The 21,350-nt window shown below is 44.7% G+C and overlaps 1 protein-coding gene across 3 annotated transcripts in view; it reads right to left on the bottom strand.

The window, feature by feature from the left end:
* Nucleotides 1-21,350, bottom strand: part of ABL1 (ABL proto-oncogene 1, non-receptor tyrosine kinase) — a 77,798-nt gene that overhangs the window by 29,605 nt on the left and 26,843 nt on the right. The window contains exon 1 of one of the 3 annotated variants that reach the window (XM_017810345.1): nt 1,909-2,320. The exons of the other annotated variants lie outside the window; for them this stretch is intronic. Within the exon in view, the coding sequence (XP_017665834.1) occupies nt 1,909-1,993 (85 nt within the window). The 5' untranslated portion in view covers nt 1,994-2,320. Of the gene's footprint in view, nt 1-1,908; nt 2,321-21,350 lie in introns of those variants that run through there. 3 annotated transcript variants of the gene reach the window in all.

The raw sequence follows: 21,350 nt of genomic DNA, 5'->3' as shown, positions 1-21,350 counted from the left end.
ACAACAGAAAATCCTATTTTTTTTTTTTTAATTTTTTTTTTCCTACACCAGATGAGTATAGATTCTCACTTCTTACCCTGCTACCCTGCTTTCCAAGAGGTCCCCAGTTGATTATGAGGGTCCTGGGCTGCCTGTCCTGACTGACTGTCACATCGTGGTCGCAGTTGCCACATCTGTTCACCTTTAACAATCCACTCAGCTTTGCCCCATGCTGAGCTGAGAAGTGAGACTGAGCTACTTTGAGAGAAGACCGTTTAAAAGTTCAATGCTCATTTCCCACCCCATTATAAAAAAAAAAATAAATATGCAACGACAGTCTCAGGGAAGCAGAAGGTGAAAAATATTACAATATTAATCGTGTTAATGATCACGTTCTTAACCCGCGCTGCCGATATGGCCAAGTTAAACTATGTTCTAATCCTATTATGCAACTGCATTGCAAAGTGGGAAGGGGGGCAGTGGTTGTAAGGAACACAAAAGAGAAAACTTGCAAAAACAGTCAGGGTAACACCCTTGTAACATCATCCTTTAGCATTCATTTCTGCAGGGAAGAGAGGCCCCAGATGCTCTGCCTGTTCTCCCAGGGCTGTGTTGAAAGATCCAACGGCACACAGAGGAGGCCCAGCACAGCTTGGAGCTCATTCTCAACACACAGGCTGAGCAATACCAGAGGCAGGGGACACAGACAGAGGTTTTATAGACTTAAAAGATCACAGAAGAACTCAGTCACAGTAAAAGTTCAAAATTACTCATATACATCTACCCTCTGTTTGGTTTCTGAAACTTTGAATAAACAAAAAAAAGTCCTCTGGAAACCGTTCTTTGGCTTTAGAGAACAGAAAATTCTTCAGAGCCACTAAATGCACCCGACAAATACAGACTCTTGATCCAAAACTACTTCAAGTGAGTTTGCCACGAGCAGCCATTTGTAGATTTTGAGATTCCTAACCTATGAATTTCCGAGGGCCGTTTCTGCACCGAATATTTGAGAGTTGAGCAACAGCGACTCGCGATAGGCCCCTGGAAATCAGCTGCTGCCTTTCGTGCCTCTGATTTGATGAGTTAGCACGGTCCTCCTGGCATGTGGATTATTTTTACTGAGGCAACATCCAGCAACACAAAAGAAGTTGAAGGAGCCTGGACGGCCCCAGTGGGTCGGACACGGGGGCTGGGGCTGGATGGGGGGACTGTAACGCTGTTCCACAGGTGGGGTGTGAAGCCATGAGGTCACGCCAAGCAAGACCTCACCCCAAACTCCCCCCACCCAGCACGGTGCCTCAGTCACCCAGGCTTTCCATCCCAAGTAGTTGAGTCCATATGTTTAACATCTCATTGTCTACAAGCAACCATGGGTGTGACTCAAAAATCACTTCTTAAAAGCAAGCATGCGAGAAAATTCAGCTCAGTGAATGCCTGTGGAGAGCAAACTTAGAAGGGGATAACCAAAATTAACTAAGACATTATGCGTTAACTCACGCTGAAAATATTTTACGGATGGACTCATCTAAATTCTCTTCTTGAGTCTGGAGTTGGGTTTTTTTACCGTCCAAAATAAGGGATATCTTCCCTCGGAAAAAAAATAAATAAAGCTGAGGCCTGAAGATACGGATTTGTTTATGGGCTCGGCAATAAGATCACTTGACATTTTACAACCATAAATGGTAGAGCCGCGCTCCCTCTGTATAACTGCACTTAATGAAAGGCACCTGGGTCTGGACGCCACGAACACCCCTCGGTTCCTTCACCCCAACACCCAAAAACCCAGCCTGAACCTGGCCAGGACCAAACGTGCCCCCAAGCCTGGCCCCAACTTCCAAGAGAGGGATATAACTCGTGTCCAGGATAGTGGCGGGATCGGGTTGTGCCCCCCGGGAGCACGACCCAACTCCAGCCCCTTTGGGTACTCACCTTCCAGGTAGCAGCTGGAGGAGGAGGAAAGCCCCTTCTTCGATTTGCAACCCACCAATTTCAAGCAAATCTCCAACATTTTCATTTGTTAGAGTTTGGCTTCGGCTGTCTGGTTTCCCTTCCCTCCCCCCCCTCCTTCAGCTTCTTCTCTCACTGTGGAATTATCCGTTAAAAGTCTAAAAAGAAGTCTGAAAAGATCCGGTAAGAGTCAGAAAAAGTCCAGGAGAAGTCTAAAACAAAATATCCAAGAAAAGTCGACGAAATCCAGGGCTCTGAAAAGCATTACAAGGGTGAGCCCGAGAGGCGGAAAATCCAGGGGCCCCGCATCTCCTCTCCCGGGGAGTTAACTCCAGCCATCTTCCCTCCTTCCCAACTCTTTTGGCGGGAGAGGGAGGAGAAGGGGGAGGGAAAAAAAAAAGAAAAAAAAAAGGGGAAAAGGAAAAGAAGAAAGAAGAAAAAAAAAAATAAAAGCGAAGCCAACCAAGTTGGGCAGAGTCAGTCGTGCCGGGCGAGCGCTGGGAGCTGGGGCTCCGCTGCCAACAAAGGGCCCCTCAGCCACCGCCGGCCTCCATGACATCAGGCATCCAGCAACGCCCTCGCTCCTTAACCTCCTCCTGCCTGCGCCTCTCCCAGCAACACGGAGGCCAGGGGGAAAACCAACAGGTTTCCCACTCCTGGGAGAGCCCCTGCTCGGTTTGGGAAGGCGGGGGGGAAAGGAGGGATGGAGGAACGAGGCTGCTGCGCTGGCGCTTTGTGCGCGGCGGTTGCGCCAAGCGAAGTGTGGGCGAGCGAGCGGCAAAGTCTTCAAAGCGCGTCATTTCACAGCGGATTAAGGGGCTGTTGGAACACTGGGAACGGGGAGAAGCAACTGGAGAGCGATGCCCATTTGTAACCCTGCACAAAAAGCGGCGGGGGAGCTGGAGCTCCTTCCCAGGGATCCTATCTTAGCATCCCTGTGCTAATTACAGGCAACAGGACTCAGGTTTCAGCTGATGCACTGACACAAGCAAGATACTGCCAAAAGTTTTCGCTCTCCCACTACCTACTGTTCTTTTTCCTTGCAAACTGTGCCCTTCCCCTGCAGGTTTCTCAAGGCTATGCGTTAATTAGTGCTCTCTGATTTTGCATTTTTTATAGATTATTTTCTAGCATCGTTGTGCGTGTCCTTTTTAAACAACCATCGCTTTTGTTACATATATTTATCTATATACATCTCTCTCTAACGGAGATAGCAAACCGCAGTTTTTTCCACTCAAAAATCCCCTTTCATCTCCCAAACCTCGGGGAGCTTTTGCTGCTCGGAGCAAGAGGTGCTCAAGGGTGTAGAGCTCATCAGGGGTGCCAAACAGAGAGGTTGGGGAAAACGGCCTGGGAAGCTGATCCCAGCACAAACCGCACTGCAACGTGTGGAGTGCTTGGTGTGTCACACACAGAGCCAACAAAGCAGCAAATCCTCATTTCTGTCCCTGAAAGCTTGCCTTCACATCTGACAGTTTATTTTGGCAAGGTTACTGACTAGTTAGTGCTCTTTTGCCCTCCAACGTTTTCAAACACTGAATACTTGAGGGGAAACTCTGCATGCTTCCAGCATCGGAGGACCATGCCTCCGAAACAGCAAACATTGCTCAGACTCTTTAAACATTATTTTACAGCATTACTTTGCCTCAGCCTTCTGATCCATGGGGTGTACACATGAAAGACAGCTTGGAAAAAAATCCCTGATCTCTCAACCCGTGCTGAACTGCAATAATAGCATTTGCATCCTTTTTTTAAAAATACCGCAAGTCTCATTTCTAGCAGAGAAATAATCACAGTAAGGACAGTGTGATGTTCGAAGCGCTCTCATGCTTTTCTCAGAAAACATGAATGTGGATATTCCCATTTAATACATCAAGAAACAGTGAGAACACTTCAACATTTCCTCAATTCAGACAGTTCAGCGAAGAGATGAGGCCCCAGATGCCATCCCCACCTCTGGGAGGCTGCACAAGTTTTGTGAAGACAATGATACAGTTCCCTCCACGCTCTCCTGTCCTCCTTCCACTTCTGGAGGAGGATTTCTATCTTATGGGAGCACTAAAGTTTCAAGAGAAACCAATACCTAATCCATTTGTTCCCTGCCCGCCCAACATGGAACTTGCGTGGAAATGCACTGGGAGAGGGAAAAAAAAGGAAAGAAAAAAAAGAGGAGTTAAACACAGATTTGGAGGAGAAAGGTTACATAAATCACAGGAGGAGCTCAGTCCTCACGTGCTTCGGCCCATGTTTAGAGAACTGGGATGAAATGATGTCTTAAGAGCAGACCAAGCATCTTGCACGCAACTTCTTTTCCATGTCAGGAGCATCCCCATCCCTATCCCGCTACTCCTGCAGCTGTAGGAATGAGGAATCCCCACAGCATTCCTTGGCAGTACAAAGGCTGTCCCCCATGAACACCACCCAGACATTACAATTAAGGTGAACACAATGAGCACCAGCAGAATTAATGTGGATTACATTCCTGATGAACTCCTGGGGTTCTTATTCCTGAAGAAGAATGCCTCATCTCAAATTAAATTAACCCGCTTGCAGAAGAACCTCACTGCAGGAGAAACACATCCACTTGGGGAGTTAAACACAAAGAGCTATCCTGGGATAACTTCCTCTGTAGATAAACAAATTAATTCCCTTTATGCTTCCAGGCAGACACGCTTGTGTGGTCCCTGTGCTACAAACATCATCCTTCAACATTTCCTCTTTTGTCTTATGGCAATCTGGGCTGTAAATACTTTGAGCAAACACCCTCTGCTTTTCCTGAATGTCATGAAATTAACTGGTGATACAGAAATAAAAGCCATATTGGTAGTGTCACACAACCTCTGCCACTGTTACAGCTGTCAGCTATTAATCCCTTTCAGGTTTGTTTGTCATATAAACATCTTAGAACAAAATCAGTCATGAAACGTGCACAGAATTCTGGACTACAATGACTGATGCAACCTTCAACTCAGGCTCTGTGTTGCAGAATAACAAAACAATTTGGTTGGGATCAGGCTCAGAAGGTCTCCAGTTCCAGCTCTTGCTCAGAGGGCGGCTATCTCTCTAGATCAGGCTTTTCCAGGCTTTTTGCAGCTAAACTTTAACCGAGTCTGCTGAGCCATTGAACACTTTTCATCCTCTCGCATCTACCCAGCTTTGCCTTGCTGCAAGTTTTAAGTGTTGCTTCTCCTCCTTCTGCTGTGCACCTCTGAGAAGAGTCTCCAGCCACCAGTTGGGTGGTTATGAGAGCACTGGGACCCCTTCCATCCCCTCTTCTCTGTCCAAGTTAAAGGCAGCTCCCTCGGCCCCGGGGGAGCACTGCCGGCTCCAGCCCCCGCCAGGCTCCCTCCGGTGTGTCAGCATCTGCTACGGGGGAAGGAGGGAGCTGGACAACGTGCTCCAGATGTGGCTTCACAGGTGCCAAAAAGAGGAAAATAATCACTTCCCTCGACCTGCTGGCTCTGCTCTCGTTAATGCAATCCAGTATCCATTAGCCTTCATTGTTCATGCTCCTACAAGAGCACAAACCTATTCAGCCAACGGCCTTCGTGTTTGAGCTGTTTCTAGCAGACAGATATTTGTTCTTTACTTTCTTAAAGCCGCCCAAAATTTGAGGACAGGTTTTTTTTCCGAAAGAGAACGGTCGCACACACGACAGCAGCAGTGAAAGGACTGGACCCCATGAACAGAAAGTGAGTTTTGGCATGATCCCACGTGTTAGCAGCTGGAGTGAATTTTGTTGCAATACCATTAAAAACAGCTTGAGTGTTTGTCGCCCATTTAAAAGCAGAGCTTAATTTTGGTTTAAAATCTTCTTCTGAAACATGGAAAGATAACAAAAGTTGAAGTCTCAAACTCTGGCCATTTTTTGATAGTCCCAGTCAGATGATTTGGGATGGAAAAAGTCACTTGAAAACATCACAAAGTAGTGGTTAAAGCAAAGGAGTAAAGGAGCGTGCCAGAAAAAGAGCAGATTCTTGCTTACGGTTTTGAGTTACCTGTGCCTTATCTTTCTCTTCTATAAATGCAGTTGAGAGTTTCCCCACAGGTGATAAAGACTAACTCAGTGCCAGTTGTTAAACACTTTTTTGTCTCTGGAGCAACAAAATATAGAATCACATAATTTGTGAGATGTGTTTTTCTGAGTAAGTGATAAGATTGGGCATCCATAGGTCAACTGTCTTTAGGATTAAAAATAGATCCATGCCACAGAACACTCCCATGCTACACAGTTCTCTTCTGATAACATCTCTCACATAGTGGAATAACACATTCTATCACCATTACCTGATTAAAAATATATATGTATATGAAAATGATCAAAGAAGCCTCTGTCAAATCCATGAATGACCACAGCATGTGCTACAGATGCAGCTGTAAGAAAGCTGGTCTTTGATCCAACAGCAAATGCAGCATTGCCTCTTTTCCTGGGGGTTTGTCCAGCTTTGACTGACAGATTCCAGTTTTACTTTGGATTTTCAGGTCCTCCACCATTAAACAACTTCATCCACTCTTAGATACAAACTGCCAAATGTTTGGGGAGATGTCGGTGTCTATTATATAGAGACCAGCCACTTTAAAATCCTGGCTACTAAACTCTACCTTCTTGGCAAGTGAAGCACAAGCACACTGGTGGAGTCTTGTAAAGCTGTTTGCAAAGAGTCCAACTTCATTGGATCAATTCCATTGATTGAATCACAAGAGCTTTGAGAAATTCCTTCTGCCAAAGAAAGCAGGGCAGAAGGTGAGTCTGAGACTGGCAGTGTTTGAGGTGAGTACACATCCCACACCCAGCCCGTTAAAAGCTACCTCAGATTTAAGCAACTGTCTCGAGTCAATCACTTCTTAGTCTCAAGGAATTGTTCAGACACCTTGTAACTACTCCAAAGGATGAGTGGAAACAAGTCTTCCAGGCTACTCCAAGGTTCTTCGCTAACTGGAAATGACAGCACTGCTCACAGGGCGATGACGTTTGGGATTTATTTGTAATACCTGCCACGTAACGGGCAAGAGGGGGAGAAAAGTCCTCCTTGGTGTGTGCACACAGAATGACTAAATCAGCCCAGTAAAACTTTCCAAGTGTGTTCATGCACCTCAGGAGAAAGCCCAAGCGACCAAGATACTGAAGGATCTCCCAACTTCCAACCATTCTGGTGAGCACTAGGAATCCTTAACACCACTGGCTTTAGGAACGCACACCCAGACAAACAGGGCTCAAGTGGTTTTACTGCTCTGCCCACATGTGTGTGTGTGCCTTCAGAGATGTGTGTAATGTGTACTGCCACCCCAACCTTCTCCAGCACTGCCCAACCTCAGAACCACTCCACCTGTGCTGCCACTGTCTCTCTTCTTCCAGCTTTTTACACAGAAATCTCTGCCTTTCCTTTTCCACTTCATACACAAAGCATTTTCAGAAACCACTGTTCTACCTTCCTGTTTAAGCTCTTCTCAAAATCCAGCTGACATGTTTACAACAGCTAGTTAAAACACCATGTTAGAAACAAAAGTCTCTTGCTGCTACTCTGACCATGCTACAATAGGCATTATTGTAAATAAAATAAAAAAACCCACACATGGATTTGAACAAAGGCAAGTTAACACCTGAGGGCAAAGAGTGTTTTCCTTCCTTCAACCACCATCCAGCACAGCATGAACGGCCCTGCAAGAGCACAGAGAGGTGTCTGCACGTATAGTGAAATATTAACACTTCTGGCACTTGGACTTTGCAAGTCCCAATCTCACAGGAAGAAACTTCAAGAAAAAAAGAAAAGCCAGGTTACGAAAAGTCCACTGTACACATCAACGGGAAAGCAACGGGTTTGGCAATAAAGCATGTGCATTTGTTGGGTTTTCTCCTTGATTTAACAGATGTTTGTTATTTGCAATTTTCATGAGTGAAGGAGGAGGCTGGGAAGTGATGGGATTTCAGAGATGGGACGCTCAACTATTTGAAATTCCTTTCAAGCAACAGGGCAGAATCCTTATTTTTTAAGGTAGTAACAAGGCAGAAGGCACTACTAAATTCCTGCAGTGCTGGTCTGTCTTCACTGTACTCATGTAAAAACACAAGATGGGTTGTGGGCTCCGAAGGGAATTGCCTGGGGTATTAGGATTTGAAGCCTGCAAGGTTAAATTCAAGTCTAAACAGCCTCGTCACAAATCACTGAAAAAGTTTGGGGCCTCTTCCATTACATGTTTTTTTGAAACATCTGCAGGCAAAGAAGAAGTAAGAAGTTTCTTGCACTTTTCTGATGTAAAAAAAACAACAGTGTACCTTAAAGACACAAAAATTGCACAAATTCCTACTCACTGTAATGACTGAACTTCCTTTGTCCAGGCAGTTTATTAAGGTTGCAAAAGAGAGAGCAGGGACTGGGAGTTTCTGTGCAATAGGTAGAGTCACATCAGTTTAGGAATCCTACTGAAGGTCAGTGTTTTCTGCCAGACCAGGGAGGAGAGGACTCACAAGACAGCCAGGATGCAATCAGAGAAGATACATGCTTGGAAAGTATCAGCAAATAAATTTTAGAGAGATTTCTTTGCCAAATACTGACTCAGATCTTGAGTGGGAGCATTTCCGTATTTCTTTTAAATGAAAAGGCAAGGAAATGCAGATGAAAAAGTTAAAGAAGAGGGTAAAACTGGGAGCTCAGAACTGATAAGTTTGTGGACTTTTCTTGAGGAACTCTGAGCACATCCACAGGAAGAGCCAGAGGGACCAGTAAAGAGGGTTTAGTCCTGCCAGTAACTAAGTGGTTAATGTCTTCCATTCAAGAGCTGAAAAATCTGCCAAAGCAGAAGAGCAGGCCTCAGAGATCAAATTACACATGAGGAGGGGGTGGAAGGGGAGAAGAAGAAAAGAAAACAAGTATTACTGAACCACTGCTGCAGGAGACCCAGCGGGGATTAGGAGGAACATGGAAGAGGAGAGGTTTATCCAGCGCTGGCTGTAAACACACACTGGTCCGTGCCTGCACCTTGTCACTCCCACTGTGAGAACACTGACCTGTCCTGAGCACCTGAACACCAGCCAACTTGGAAAACCCTTTGTGCATCAGCCACTGAATTCACATTATGGCACCAGCTGAGACTCCTTTCTCCCCAGCTCTCTCCACCCAGGTGATTTGGTTGTGCTGCATTTTTCTCTCCCAGCTGGAGAGTTCAGGTTTAGGTCTGGGCACAGATCTATGGATGTGTCCTGCACTTCTGCTGCTGCCACAGGTATGGGAATCACCAAAGTACTTGAAAAGCAAAGAGGAAAAAAACCATACAGGGCAAATAATAATCCACAAATAAACAAATAATCGATCAAACCTAAGAGCTGTTCAGCTCCTTTGCCTTAAAGTTGATCGCACAAAGGAGGTCTCACAGCAGTATTAACATTTTTACAGCCATTTCCAGGCAGGTGAAGGTTCCCTTCCCAGCCACACATCACTTCTATCCTCACTCACCTAAGCTGTTCCAGCACTGAATTCAGCAAAGATTATTGTAATTTTCTGAAATGCAGAAAATTTCAAGTACCATACTCAGCAACAGGAGAGAAGGATAAATTCAATTGCAAAGATCATTTTTCTCTAGGGATCTAATCCTAAACAGTGCCTTTGAACAGTATCAGTATCGACAGACAGTAGCCTTTACACCATACATGTTTCCTGACACTGCAATGAGTGTGCTTTTTTTTTTTTAAATTAAAATAAATAATAATAAATTAAAAAAACACACAAAAAACCCGACCAAAAACTCCAAACCCCAGTGCCTTCCACTCAGGAATTCCAGACGTCACTAATTCACCCATAGGGGAATACATATTATTTTGAGAAAGAAGTAGAAGCCCTTTGTAACTACAGAAATAAAAAATAATCCATATAAGTATAAAAGATGCTATATAAAGCCATTTACAGTCACTTGATTTGAATTACACTATTTATCCACCCACTGGATCTACTCTTAGCCTCCCTCAGATGTGCAGGTAAGTGCCTGGTGCTCCACAGCACTAATTGCTTATTATTCCCAGTGTAAGAAATTAAATATATGCTCCCAGAAAGGAAAAGCTTCCAGTTAATTAGAACTGCCTGCAGCAATGGTTCCCTCCAAACAGTTCAGCATTTTATTTTGTTGTCAGGACACAATATAAGAAGTTTTAAGAGTCCTGCTGGGACTATGACGTAAAGGCAGGACCAGTGTTTTTTCCTGTGAAGACTGGGGCCAACAGGAAGAAACTGCAGACAGAAATAAGCTGCTTCACCATGAAGAAAGGCAAAAATAAAATGTATATATACACCTCTGTCCTGGTCCAACTGGAGCAGGGATGCAGGAAGAGGTCTCCAGTTTACTCATGCACTGCTGAGTGCAAATGCAGTTTGAGTGCCTGACCTAGTGCTAAACTCTCACAAGGGCTTAACACACTTTTTCAATTCCTAAACATAAAACCACATTTTTATTTGGATTTTTTTTTTTTAAAAGCTAGGGAATGTTCCCCCCCAGGTCACACCATTAAGACAAAGCAAACGTCTGATGCTGAATTCAAAAGGGGCAAAAGTTCTTAAACTAAACTCTTTCAGGATGAGTTTTCCTCGGTATGCTTAGAGTATCATGCTTGTCATATCTGCACTTAGATTTAGAAAATGGCATGAGACTGTGGGATACCTCCATGTTTTCTGCCTTTCCATGCAAAAGTGGCAAGAGAAAGAAGGAAGGTGTAAGAAAGAAATCAGTGCTACTGACCTCCAGTAACCCCAAACTCTGCCTGTTCCATGTATGTTGAGAAGTCCAAAATTCCTTTCTATTCACTCCCTCTTTACCTGCCCACCACTAATGAGAGCCATTCCCAGAGCAGATATGTTACATGTGGTCTGAGGTTTACAGCTGTTGGAGTGAGTAAAGACTGGAGGTTCTGTCTGCCCACATACCAGACAGAAAATAGAGAGAAGTGCAGAGGAATCAAGGAATAGTGACTGCCAGCACCCTACAAGCCATCTGACCCTGCACCACACTGGCCCTGGAGCTGCCACTTCTTTCATTTCAGGCTCAGCCGAGTCACTTCACTGTTCAGGGAGAGAAGTAAATCTTGAGGATCTGCACAAATGATCAAACAAACAAACACAAAAGTAAAACACCTGTCACTGCTTTGAAAACATGCACGATGGAGCAGGAGGGCAGGAAGCAGGAAAGCACTACAGGTCGTGCTGACAGGGAGTGAGGGTCCTCAGCCAGTTAACCCCATCCAAACACAGAGTGCCTTGGTCCCACCTTTCCCATCTTCTCTCTTTTGTTGGCACAGTGCTCACACAACCATATGGTGACCCAGTTCAAGAACATGAAGGCTCTCCTCACTGTATGTTCACACAAATAACAGTGCTGGCATCATGAGGGGGCTAGGAAAGCTGTTTCTTAATTCAAAATACTGAGAAAATAATCTGGATTGACAGACTGTATGAACATCTTAATCTTGCCAACCTTTCCTGCTGAGAGAGCCACAAACAAACCCCAAAGAAATAAATGTAAATGTTGGACTGGACCAGCTACAGATCCATTTCATTAATCATTCAGAGACCCTCAAATGGACCACAGAGTCATTCAGTGCTGAGAGAGCTGCTTCCACCTGAAATGGAAGTACTTCAGCCAGCCTCGAGTAACTGGCTGCACTCCAGTCTGGATCCAGGGAATGCAATGCCTCAAATTCCTAGAGAGCTGACAGATACCCAGATATGCAGCAGTGCTGCAGTACAGACAGTGCTCTCTGAAAATACAGCCTGGGGAGAAACCTTCTGCAGTATGAAGTTCCTCTGCAGCTCCTCTCTGAGCCTCTCCTGATTCTGGGGGTGTTCCATGAAGCTCCAGACAGAAGATATGACCAATCTGTAATTAAATTCACAGCTTTTCCTATTTCTGATTGATCTCCAGTCCATCCTGAGGTCTCATGGCAGTGATATGTAAGTCAGGTAGGCTTTCATGCAGAAAGCCCAGATTTCATTGTCCATGGTGTACTCAAGATTCCCTGTGCAAGTTCCTCTGCCTGCCCAGCCAAGTTAGAGATATTATATCAAATTACTGCAAGAATAAAGACTGAAAATAAGTGAACAAAAGCAGCCTAGAACATGTAGCAATGCATGGGAAGGAAGACTGGCCTGAACCGACATCAGGTGGGAAAACCCAGAGCAAAAGCCAAACATCCCAATTTCCTCCCTTCTCTTGGTTTAGCTCAGTCTTTGCAAGTCCTGCTCCTGGAACGGGACCAGAGGATTTTCAGAGGGTGAAAGAGCTGCTGTGTTCCCCTAATCCCTCCCTACACCACACACAGCACTTAGGGTGCCAGGAGAACCTATTTTAAAATTAATCTCAAAGGAGAGGAAAGTCTGGAGAAAGAAACAGGACTAGAAATCTCCAGCAGCTCTGGAGTCAAGGAGGATGAAACGTGGGCACTGCAACAGAGGATACCGAGGAGGTAACACAAAAGGATTTTCAGCCATGTAACACCATTTTTAAGATCAAGAAAAAGCACAGAGGAAGAACCCCACAGACTATGTGATCTCTCATTTTTTAATTCTACTTGAAGTGTTTATAAAGGATGTCACAAGATCACTGGGAGGATTAGCAGGTTTTTGTTTTGGAAAGAGCTGATGATACCTTGGGTGGCTTTTGCTTACACTGTCAACTCCTCAAGCAGTGCCTGGACTTTTAGAAGATAATAATTTTAGGAAAAACAAATAAATAAAATAAAGGAAGATTAACTATTCTGCTTAACCACATGCTCTAGGAATAGACACACCATGGTTTTATTTCCAACTCTTCTTTAGGTTTCTCTTGTCATTGTGGATAAACAATTACCTGATTCACGTTTCCATATCTTTCAAACATAAAAGATTTCGTGCCACCTGGTTTCTGAGCAAGCTAAATACAAATCAGGTCCCAGCCTCAAGACCCACTGCTTGGAGGTACTACACCAGTGTGAAACGTTCAGTAACACACTCAATACACCAACTTCCAGCTTATAAACCACATTTCTCATGTACTTCAAGGGCACTCACATTCTTTCCATCAAGTGGAGCTGCCTCATGGCAGCATGGCTGTGAGAGGGCAGGATTTTAAGACTCCCGATGTTGAACTTGATGGAGGCTTTTCACAGCTCATCCAGGATGTGCTCAGTATGAACAACACATCCTGCACCACCTGAGTAAAGCCTGCACATGCAGAAATTATAACAGACACAAAAAGGAGAGAGATCCAAGGACAACAGACAATTTTTTTCCTCCTTGCACAAGAACTCTTTCTTTGCATCTGAGAGAAAGGAGGTTTTCGTGTGTTGGAGCACCAAGAAGCCTATTCTGGGGCGGAAAACAGGTATCCCAGATGACAAGCTGTTCCACACAAATGCACTGGGACTCCCTGAGGTCTCTTAAACTCAGATAGAGGAATAACAGAAATGCAGTGAGCTCGACAGCCTCGGGACAAAAGTGCTCCAAACCACTTCAGTCTCGAAAGCTTGAGGAGTCAACATCGTATTAATTGGAAAATAAAAGGCTTCCACAAATGCCTGTGAACACTGATTACTGCCCTGTTCTGAATCCACTCTCTTCAAGCTTCTTGTAATATCATAAGAAAAAGCAAACACGAACAGCAATGAGGAACAGCCTATTCTGAAACCACTTCCAGGAACAGGGATTGTTTAAACAAAATACATTAAGTGAAACCATCTGTATTAAGGGTCAAACGCCATCTGAGGCTGAATGTGCAAAAATAGCCATTTTACAAAGTTTGGGCAATTGTCCCTTTGTTGGTTCTGTTTTTAATATGAATAACCAGTGCCACGGAGGTGTTACCAAGGGGGTAAAGCTTGAGCAAGGAATTTAACTCGGCAGCTCCTGAGGCTACAGTGCCAAGAAAACATTCCTGTTAATCTTGGTGCTGCCCTCTCCGGAGTGCTGGGAGGAAGGTTTGCTCAATCCCATTCCCTGAGCATTCTACTCCCAGGCAGCGTGGGGTCCGGCACAGGGGGTTCGGAAATCGGCCCTGGATCAATTCCCAAAGGAGGATCCTCCCAAGCACTGCCTCATCCCACTGCCAGACAGTCAGTTGATCTGAATCACAAGGGATGCTGCTTTCACAAGACTTGCTGGCAAAAGATAGGTGACAGAAGAGGTTGGGGGAAAGAAAAAAAGGCAACTTAAAGCTGCAGAGCCACCAAAAATGTGTTCTAACCTGTTTCAGCAAAGGAAATTAGTGCTGGAACTCAGCAGGATTTGAAGATGGTTGGCCATTGCTAAGGATAATAAATATTAAGCCAAAATATTCAACATTTATATGGAGCCTGCAAATGGGCACCTTGTACAAGACTGATGCATTGCACTGCTTCAAATAGATGTTGATCCTTTCCCACCCTGAATTCATCCAACTTATCTGAAACTTAACTTTAATCAGAACAAATTCAGTGCTTCAGTGCAAAGGGAATGGAGCAGCTCCTGGACACTAAGCTCCTCAAATATTTACTTAATGTCAATTGTGAACTGATATCACTATACAAAAGGGGAAAGTACCATGAAGGGGAATCTGCCCTCAGAGATCCTGCTCAGTGCAGAAGAGGGAGAACAACTACATCTGACTGTGGTCTTAGTCACCTGCTGTGGATTTGATAATATCCAGTTAAGTGCAGAAATATTTCCGTATTCATCACTAGTGAAGTCAGCCTGCAATCAAATATTGCAGCTGCAAAGCCAAAAAACTCATTAATCATTTTTTTTCTGGGAGCCAAGTAAGGTGATGATGGAAGGGAAAACTACGATTCATTTGTTTTCAACAAAACTGCCAGCAAGAAGGCCAAGAGAATACCAATTTCTTATTTTTTTTTAATTAACATTTACATGCTAACATGTAAATCCCTGCCAGCTTTCCAAGCAGGCAAATATTTAATGGATCCAACATAAATGCAAATCCAGCTATCAGAAGTCAAATTGCACAGCTATGATGTAATGAAATAGCTTTGCTTTATGGGGGATGAGGTCACAGGTTTGAAACATGGCCTTAGGTGTAAATAATTAAAAAAAAAATTTCACAGAAGTTGCAAAAATGTAATGCAATTACTTGCCTAATTCTAAAATTTTATAGGAATTTAAATTCAACTCTAAAGATATAAATGAGTCATCGATTTGCATTAGGATGGCTGGGGACCATATCACTCTTCAATCAACATGAACTAATGAAGCTTTCATGGTCTGAATACAATAGCTAAACTGTAACACTGGAGTGCATGCACATTACAGTCACAAAATGTTTTTATGTTCCTGATAATAAAGTGTCAGAATAGTTCTGAAGGAGCCCAGGGACTGAGCTGCCCCTGCTTAAAAACCTGAACAAACAGGAAAAGACAGGTTTTCTCATTTTTTTTTTTCATTTTCGGCTCTCAAGAAACTGTTTTTTTTCATTTTCAGAAAAGTCACTCCAGAGGATCATCTTACCTGTAAAGGGCCAACTCGCTTTGATGCCTCTTACCCTGTCCTGCTCAGATAAAATGACAAAGTTCAGCACCTGAAATTACCCTGTCCCAGCAGGAAAAGAGCCAACCCAGGGGGGAGATTTGTCAGGACTTTTTGCTATGTTCTATTACCTCTGCTGGGAGGAACAGCCGTGTTCTGCTGGCCTTGTAAATGAGGAAAATGGGATCTCAATTCTGAAGCAAAACCAATAGGGAATATATGAAGCACAAGAAATTGCCTTTCATTTCACTGTTAGGCCACTGTATACTTTTTCCCCTCCAGAAATAGACCATAAAGATTAATTCATCTGTGGTTTTGAGGCATCCAAATACTACAAACATCCCAGAAAGTTTACAAATAGAACAACCAACACAACAACAGTATCATGACAGACCTTGGCTACTTCGTCTGTGATAGAAACAGAAAGTGTTCTAAGAAGAGCACACCTAATCCCTGAAATAACCACTGCTGGATTTGAAGGAAGGAGGTATCCCACAGCCTTTTTGTCTAGCTGTGGGTGGACACGAAGAGAAAGATCAGTGTCCACTGACAGCAAACCTCCCCATGGTGGTGGCACCTACGGCCCATCGAGGAGTTGGGCACATCCTTACAAACCACACGGAAATTCCGTGGCAGGACCTCGTCCTCTGGGAGCAGATGAGCTGGTCCAAGAGCAATCCCAACACAGCTGCAGTGCAGCTACAGCACAGCTCGTAATGCTGTGGAAACCATCCCAGATCTGAAGGCGGTTGAAAACCTTAAGCAAAATGATGAGTGGGGGCCAAACCGAAAGGCTGCCCCCCTCCTTCCTTCCTGTCCCTCCCAATAAGTTATTCATTAAAATACCAAAATACACATATCAATGAAGAATTCATGGAGATTCCCTGAATACCGAATTACTGAGTATAATGGCAAGAAGAACTTGCTTAACACCCTCTTCCAGTTCCACACCCTGTCCCAGGTGGATCACTCATAAAGCTCTAGTTCATATTTACAGCAGCAAAATCCCCATCGAACCCCTTCCTCACCAAAGCCTTCCACGAGTGCAGACCATCTCTAAACAGAGCACTGGCCACAAAGGCTGTATCTTTAAATCCATCCCCATTTCGTTTTCCAAGTTTCTGTTTGAGCCGTTACAGCTCCCTCAGGACTCCACTGACTCACTGCATTTTCTGGATGACGCAAGCATGCTCTTCTGCACAGCTTCAAAACAGGCTCCAAACATTTCCAGGCAGAAAGTGGCCACCAAAGAACCACAGAGATCAGGTGCTCTTCCTGAGCAGGCATCACCCTGCAAAGCAGGGGGCAAACTTCGGTTCCTGTCCTCATTGGAAATGGATTAATCACTGGCACTTCTGCTCCCCGGGAATGCTGCTAGGAAAGCTTAAGTTTCCGCTCTGAAATTCTGTGGAAAATAGTTTGCTCCTGACAGAACACCTACAAAAGCTGGCCCACCACTTCCTCTGATCCATCCAGCTCTGCCCCTTCTCCCGTGGGTTTGTGGTTCCAACCCTGTTGTTGAGTGTTAATGCAAACCTCTGCTCTGAAGCTGCACCCTTTCAAAGGACCCTGCAAATTTAAAATCCCTCCTAAATTCCCCACACCGGTTCCCAGTTTCTCAGTTCTCCCTTCCAGCAAGGGCAGGCAGATAAAGGAAGAAAGATTCTGATCAGGGAGGGAATGTTTAAGGAATACTACCTAAGTTAAGCACTTGCACTGGTGGGTGGACTCTATGAGGAGACTTGAAGCCACCACGGGGACAGATGCATGCAAAAAAAGCTGGATTAGGAAAAGCATCTTCCATGACTCAAGACTGAACTCTGTTTCTCTTCCTTCTGAATCCCTTTACTCAGCTCTTTGTGCTCTCCCAATCACTGAAAGTCAGCAAACAGCCCTTTTATGTACATTTTTTCATACAGGAATGGTAACAAAAGCAAAATAAACACTGGGCTTCTGACTGATGTTTGCTGCTTGATAGCAAAGGCAGCTGAAAAATTCTGGTTTCTGCTTGTAGCCTTCAGCTTTTATCCACTCTGAAAGATTTCACCGTGATAAGAGAACTGGAAGTGACATAAAAATGTAAAACTGAATAATGAAGCGGAGAACAAATTCAGAGAGAAAGACGAGTGTCCTGGTTTATCATCTCCACTAACATCGATAACACACATCTCAGAAGAGAGGCCTCCTTGCTGGAAAGCCTGCTTACTCCCTTCAAGCCAAGTTAAGGAAGATAAATGTCTAAGACAAACCTGTTCACACTTCACTCTCTCGAGTGGAAACAGCCTTTCAATAGCAGAGGGTTGCCAACTGCTGCCTCACAGGGAGCACCCAACATTCATTTTCTCACACTGCAGAGTGACACAACCCCTGTTATGAGGAACACTGCAATACCTACAGCCAGGAATATGGAGCAGACAAGGAGCTTGGACCCACCAGGAGAAGACCAGGCAGCGGGAGTGGAGCATGTACATGGTAAAAAGTGCAGGACAGCTTCACATGGTTATGTAACCAAGAGTCCAGCAACCAGTGCCCAGGCCCATTTCCTGCTGCAAAATTTTTTTCAATTCTTACTTACAGTCATTTAAAAAAAAAAAAAAGGCACACAGATCTTCATAATCTATGTACAGACATTGGGAGTTTTATGTTGAACCATATGTGAAAAAGATATCGGGTGTAAATATATGCAAACAACTTTACTTAGATATAGATTTTTTTTTAATTAGTTTTTGTGCTATCTTGGAAAGACAGGATTGAGAATCCTGCTCCCATTTATAACAAAAAGAGCAGATTTTCTAAACAGACAAACACTGTTTTAAATAGTGAACTGAAAACTGCATACAAGGCATGCTTCTGCTCACAGTCAAATTACTGGTGATTTATCATATTTCTACAGCTAACTAAACTTCTTTTGCTAAATTTTTGGGTCTCCTAGTTCACTCTTAAAGCAGCAGAGAAAAGAAATGAGCCACAGAGATAGAGCTGTGCTTCAGGATTTAATGCACTGGTGTAGGAAGTTGGCCAGCTTCTAAACTGCTTGAAAGCACGTTCCTTCCAATCAGACTGGAGTCGCAGCCCGTGAACCAAGGACTCACTAAGGACAGCGATTAGAAAAGCGTCAGGAATTATGATTCAGAGAGGTGAATCACCACCAGCTCCCCTGGGGGGTGGATTTGGGATAAGCATACCCAAGCTGCAGCCCCTATGCCAGATTACACAACCCCGGGCAGCAAGCGCAGCCATCAGGATCGTTTACTTGGAGTCAGAACTCAGGTCCCCGTTCCCAGCCCTCTCTCCGCAGAACAGCACAAGGCGCCTGCTGCTCTTGCTGGGCTGTTTCCACTTGCAGCTTGAGGTTTCAGCTGCCCAGAAGCCCACACACCAGCACGGCCCCGCTGCCAAGCACGCGATAGAGCCCTGGCATGGAAGTCGGATTTGATCTTCTCAAGAGCTGTTTGTTATTCAACAGCCACAGATTAGCCAACTTCACTCCAGCTCCACGCAGCAAGGGCAGCGGTGGTGTGCTTCACTCCCGGTGTGCTTTGCTCCACTCTTTTCACCCCAGACCTTTAGACAGCACATGCTTGCCCAATACTTTTATCCCTAGCAAAAGCACATCCCGAGCTCAGACATCACACTTGGCCAAATAACCCGCAGTGCTTTCAGAAAACTGCATTTTGTTCCACAGGAAACTCCAAGATGTGTTTTTACGAGGGTCTTTTGAATCACGGATGCGCAAACAGGGAGAGAAATTCTGCAGACCACATTTGAAGACATCTCATGGCTTTTTGCTGGAGCAGGAACTGTGGAATTTGGCCCGTGGTGCTTTATCCAAGAAGCCATTCGATCCCATGACTAAGTGCATGTGAAGCGATGGGGGCGGTGGGGAGGAAGAGACACGCAGGAAGATGGAGCTCTCATAGTAAACATCTGAGCTGTCTGGAATCAAGGCTGCGCTACTAAAATGAAGCCACTGCCGGTTTTCCAGCGTCTTCTCCTCTGTTTATCTCAGTTGCCATGGCTCTCACTTGAATCATCTGCACAAATTACATACACATGTCCTGGGCCACATTATTTCCACTCGATCCACAGCTCCAGATCAACTTTCACTCACCTGGCAGCTGCTTCTGCCAAACAGTGTCATCGGGGCCAGCGAGGGAGTGCTGCTTCACGGACACCCTGATTGCAAACCAATGGCAATCCCTTCAAGACAGCTGATTAATATTTCAGGAAGTGCAGAAAAGAGAAAGATCTCTGAAAATAAGGCCTCGTGTTATCCTTCATGACCTGGGTTCCAAGAGAGTTGAGTCTCCAGTGTTGACATGACCAAGGGCTCTTTCAGGGCAGCTGGAACAGACCAGCTTTGAGCTGCAGAAGCTGCTCCCCTGCTCCCTCAGTGTATGAGCAAGATTCAAAGTAATGGAGTCAAAATTCATCTCCAAGCTATCTAAATAGTCCAATATATTGTCCTCTGGCTGTGGTTGCCTGCCAAGTGTCCCAAGCTTTACTTACACATCCCACAGTTAGATACCAGCCTGCTGAAAGAGGGTCAGACCCTCGGTGCTGCTGATCCCCAGCTCTCAGAAAAACACCTTATTGCTTTGGAAACTCAGAGCTCAACAAGATAACCCTGAAGCATCCTACATCTGCAGTAATAAAAGATCTGTTTTCCGAGTATTACTCTCAGCATCAGAGGATTTACAGAAGGAAACTGTGCTCTGCCTTAAGCATAGAGCGTGAAAACCAACCTCTACCGCTGGAGCCGTGTAAAAATCAGGAATATTGAGGATTTCTGCCCCTCCTCCCCTTTCCATCTTCCCCAAACCATTAAGAATCAGAAGGCGAGGGCTGACACTGTCTGAAAGCAGCAGCTGAGGCAGCACTGCAGACAGGATTCTTTGCCCAGACAGAGATTCTACTGCTGCTGGAGACATAAAGACGGCTTAGAGAGACTGCTGTCCTCCGGTGTCAGAGACAGCAGACACCACGAGGAGAGGCTGCTGCATCTCAGGTTGCACAAAAAGTATCCCTCAGAGTTTGTGTTGGGAATGACTTTCTGCCTGGAACTGAGCAAGATGGAAACATAAGGGGATTGCTCTCGTGGTTTCAGAAGCCGGATTTCTCCTCCTGCTCACCTGCTGTCCACCCCTCAGCTAAGAGAAATCTTGCTCAGCCAGCCAGTGGTGTGTGAGCACCTGCACTCCCCAGTCACAGAGCTCGGAAATGGAGCTGAAAATTGAAAATCATTTTCTACAACACCAATGTTCCCACCCTGGGAATTTAAGAAACAAGCAAATCCACCAAGTAAACTGCCACTGTAATGTTTAATCGACACACTGTAATGTTTTAATCAAGTTTGCATTAGGAGCAGGCCCGACCTCAGAATCTCTCTGTTGCCTTCAGCAACCCCATTAAGCTGGCTTATTCTAGAGGAAACTCTAGTCTTTATGAGGTTTTCTTTCTGTCTTATAATCCTGGGATATAACTGCAAATTAACAAAAAGAAAAAAAAAAAAAGAACCACTAAAAGGGACATGGTTTAGTGGTGGCCTTGGCAGTGATGGTTAATAGTTGGACTCAGTCTTAGAGGGCTTTTCCAACCTCAACCATTCCATGACTGTGAAAAGCACTAGTGTGTTGACTTTACTGTGCAGCTCCACAATTCTATACTGAACTGAACACAACACAAATTATCTCCCTTTCCACCACACCAGATTTCAGAGCCCAAGTAAACTGATCCCAAATTCTTGAGATTACCAATTTGCTCCAGGACTGGAGCTGCTAGAAAGGTTCTCCTGGCACCAGCACCATGAAATCCACTAAAATAGCTCAAATACTAGATAGGTTCAAGAATGTTTCAACAGTCACAGTGTTGCCATACGGCAGCACAAGAAGAGCAGACTTAGTTTTGTATTTTATTCTACTGCTCTGGCATTCTGGGAGGAATTTTTACCAGATT

The sequence above is a fragment of the Lepidothrix coronata genome, unplaced genomic scaffold, assembly GCF_001604755.1.
Source record: "Lepidothrix coronata isolate B3197 unplaced genomic scaffold, Lepidothrix_coronata-1.0 Scaffold28, whole genome shotgun sequence".
In the NCBI taxonomy this organism is placed as follows: Eukaryota; Metazoa; Chordata; class Aves; order Passeriformes; family Pipridae; genus Lepidothrix; species Lepidothrix coronata.
This window is presented reverse-complemented; position numbering and strand designations above follow the sequence as displayed.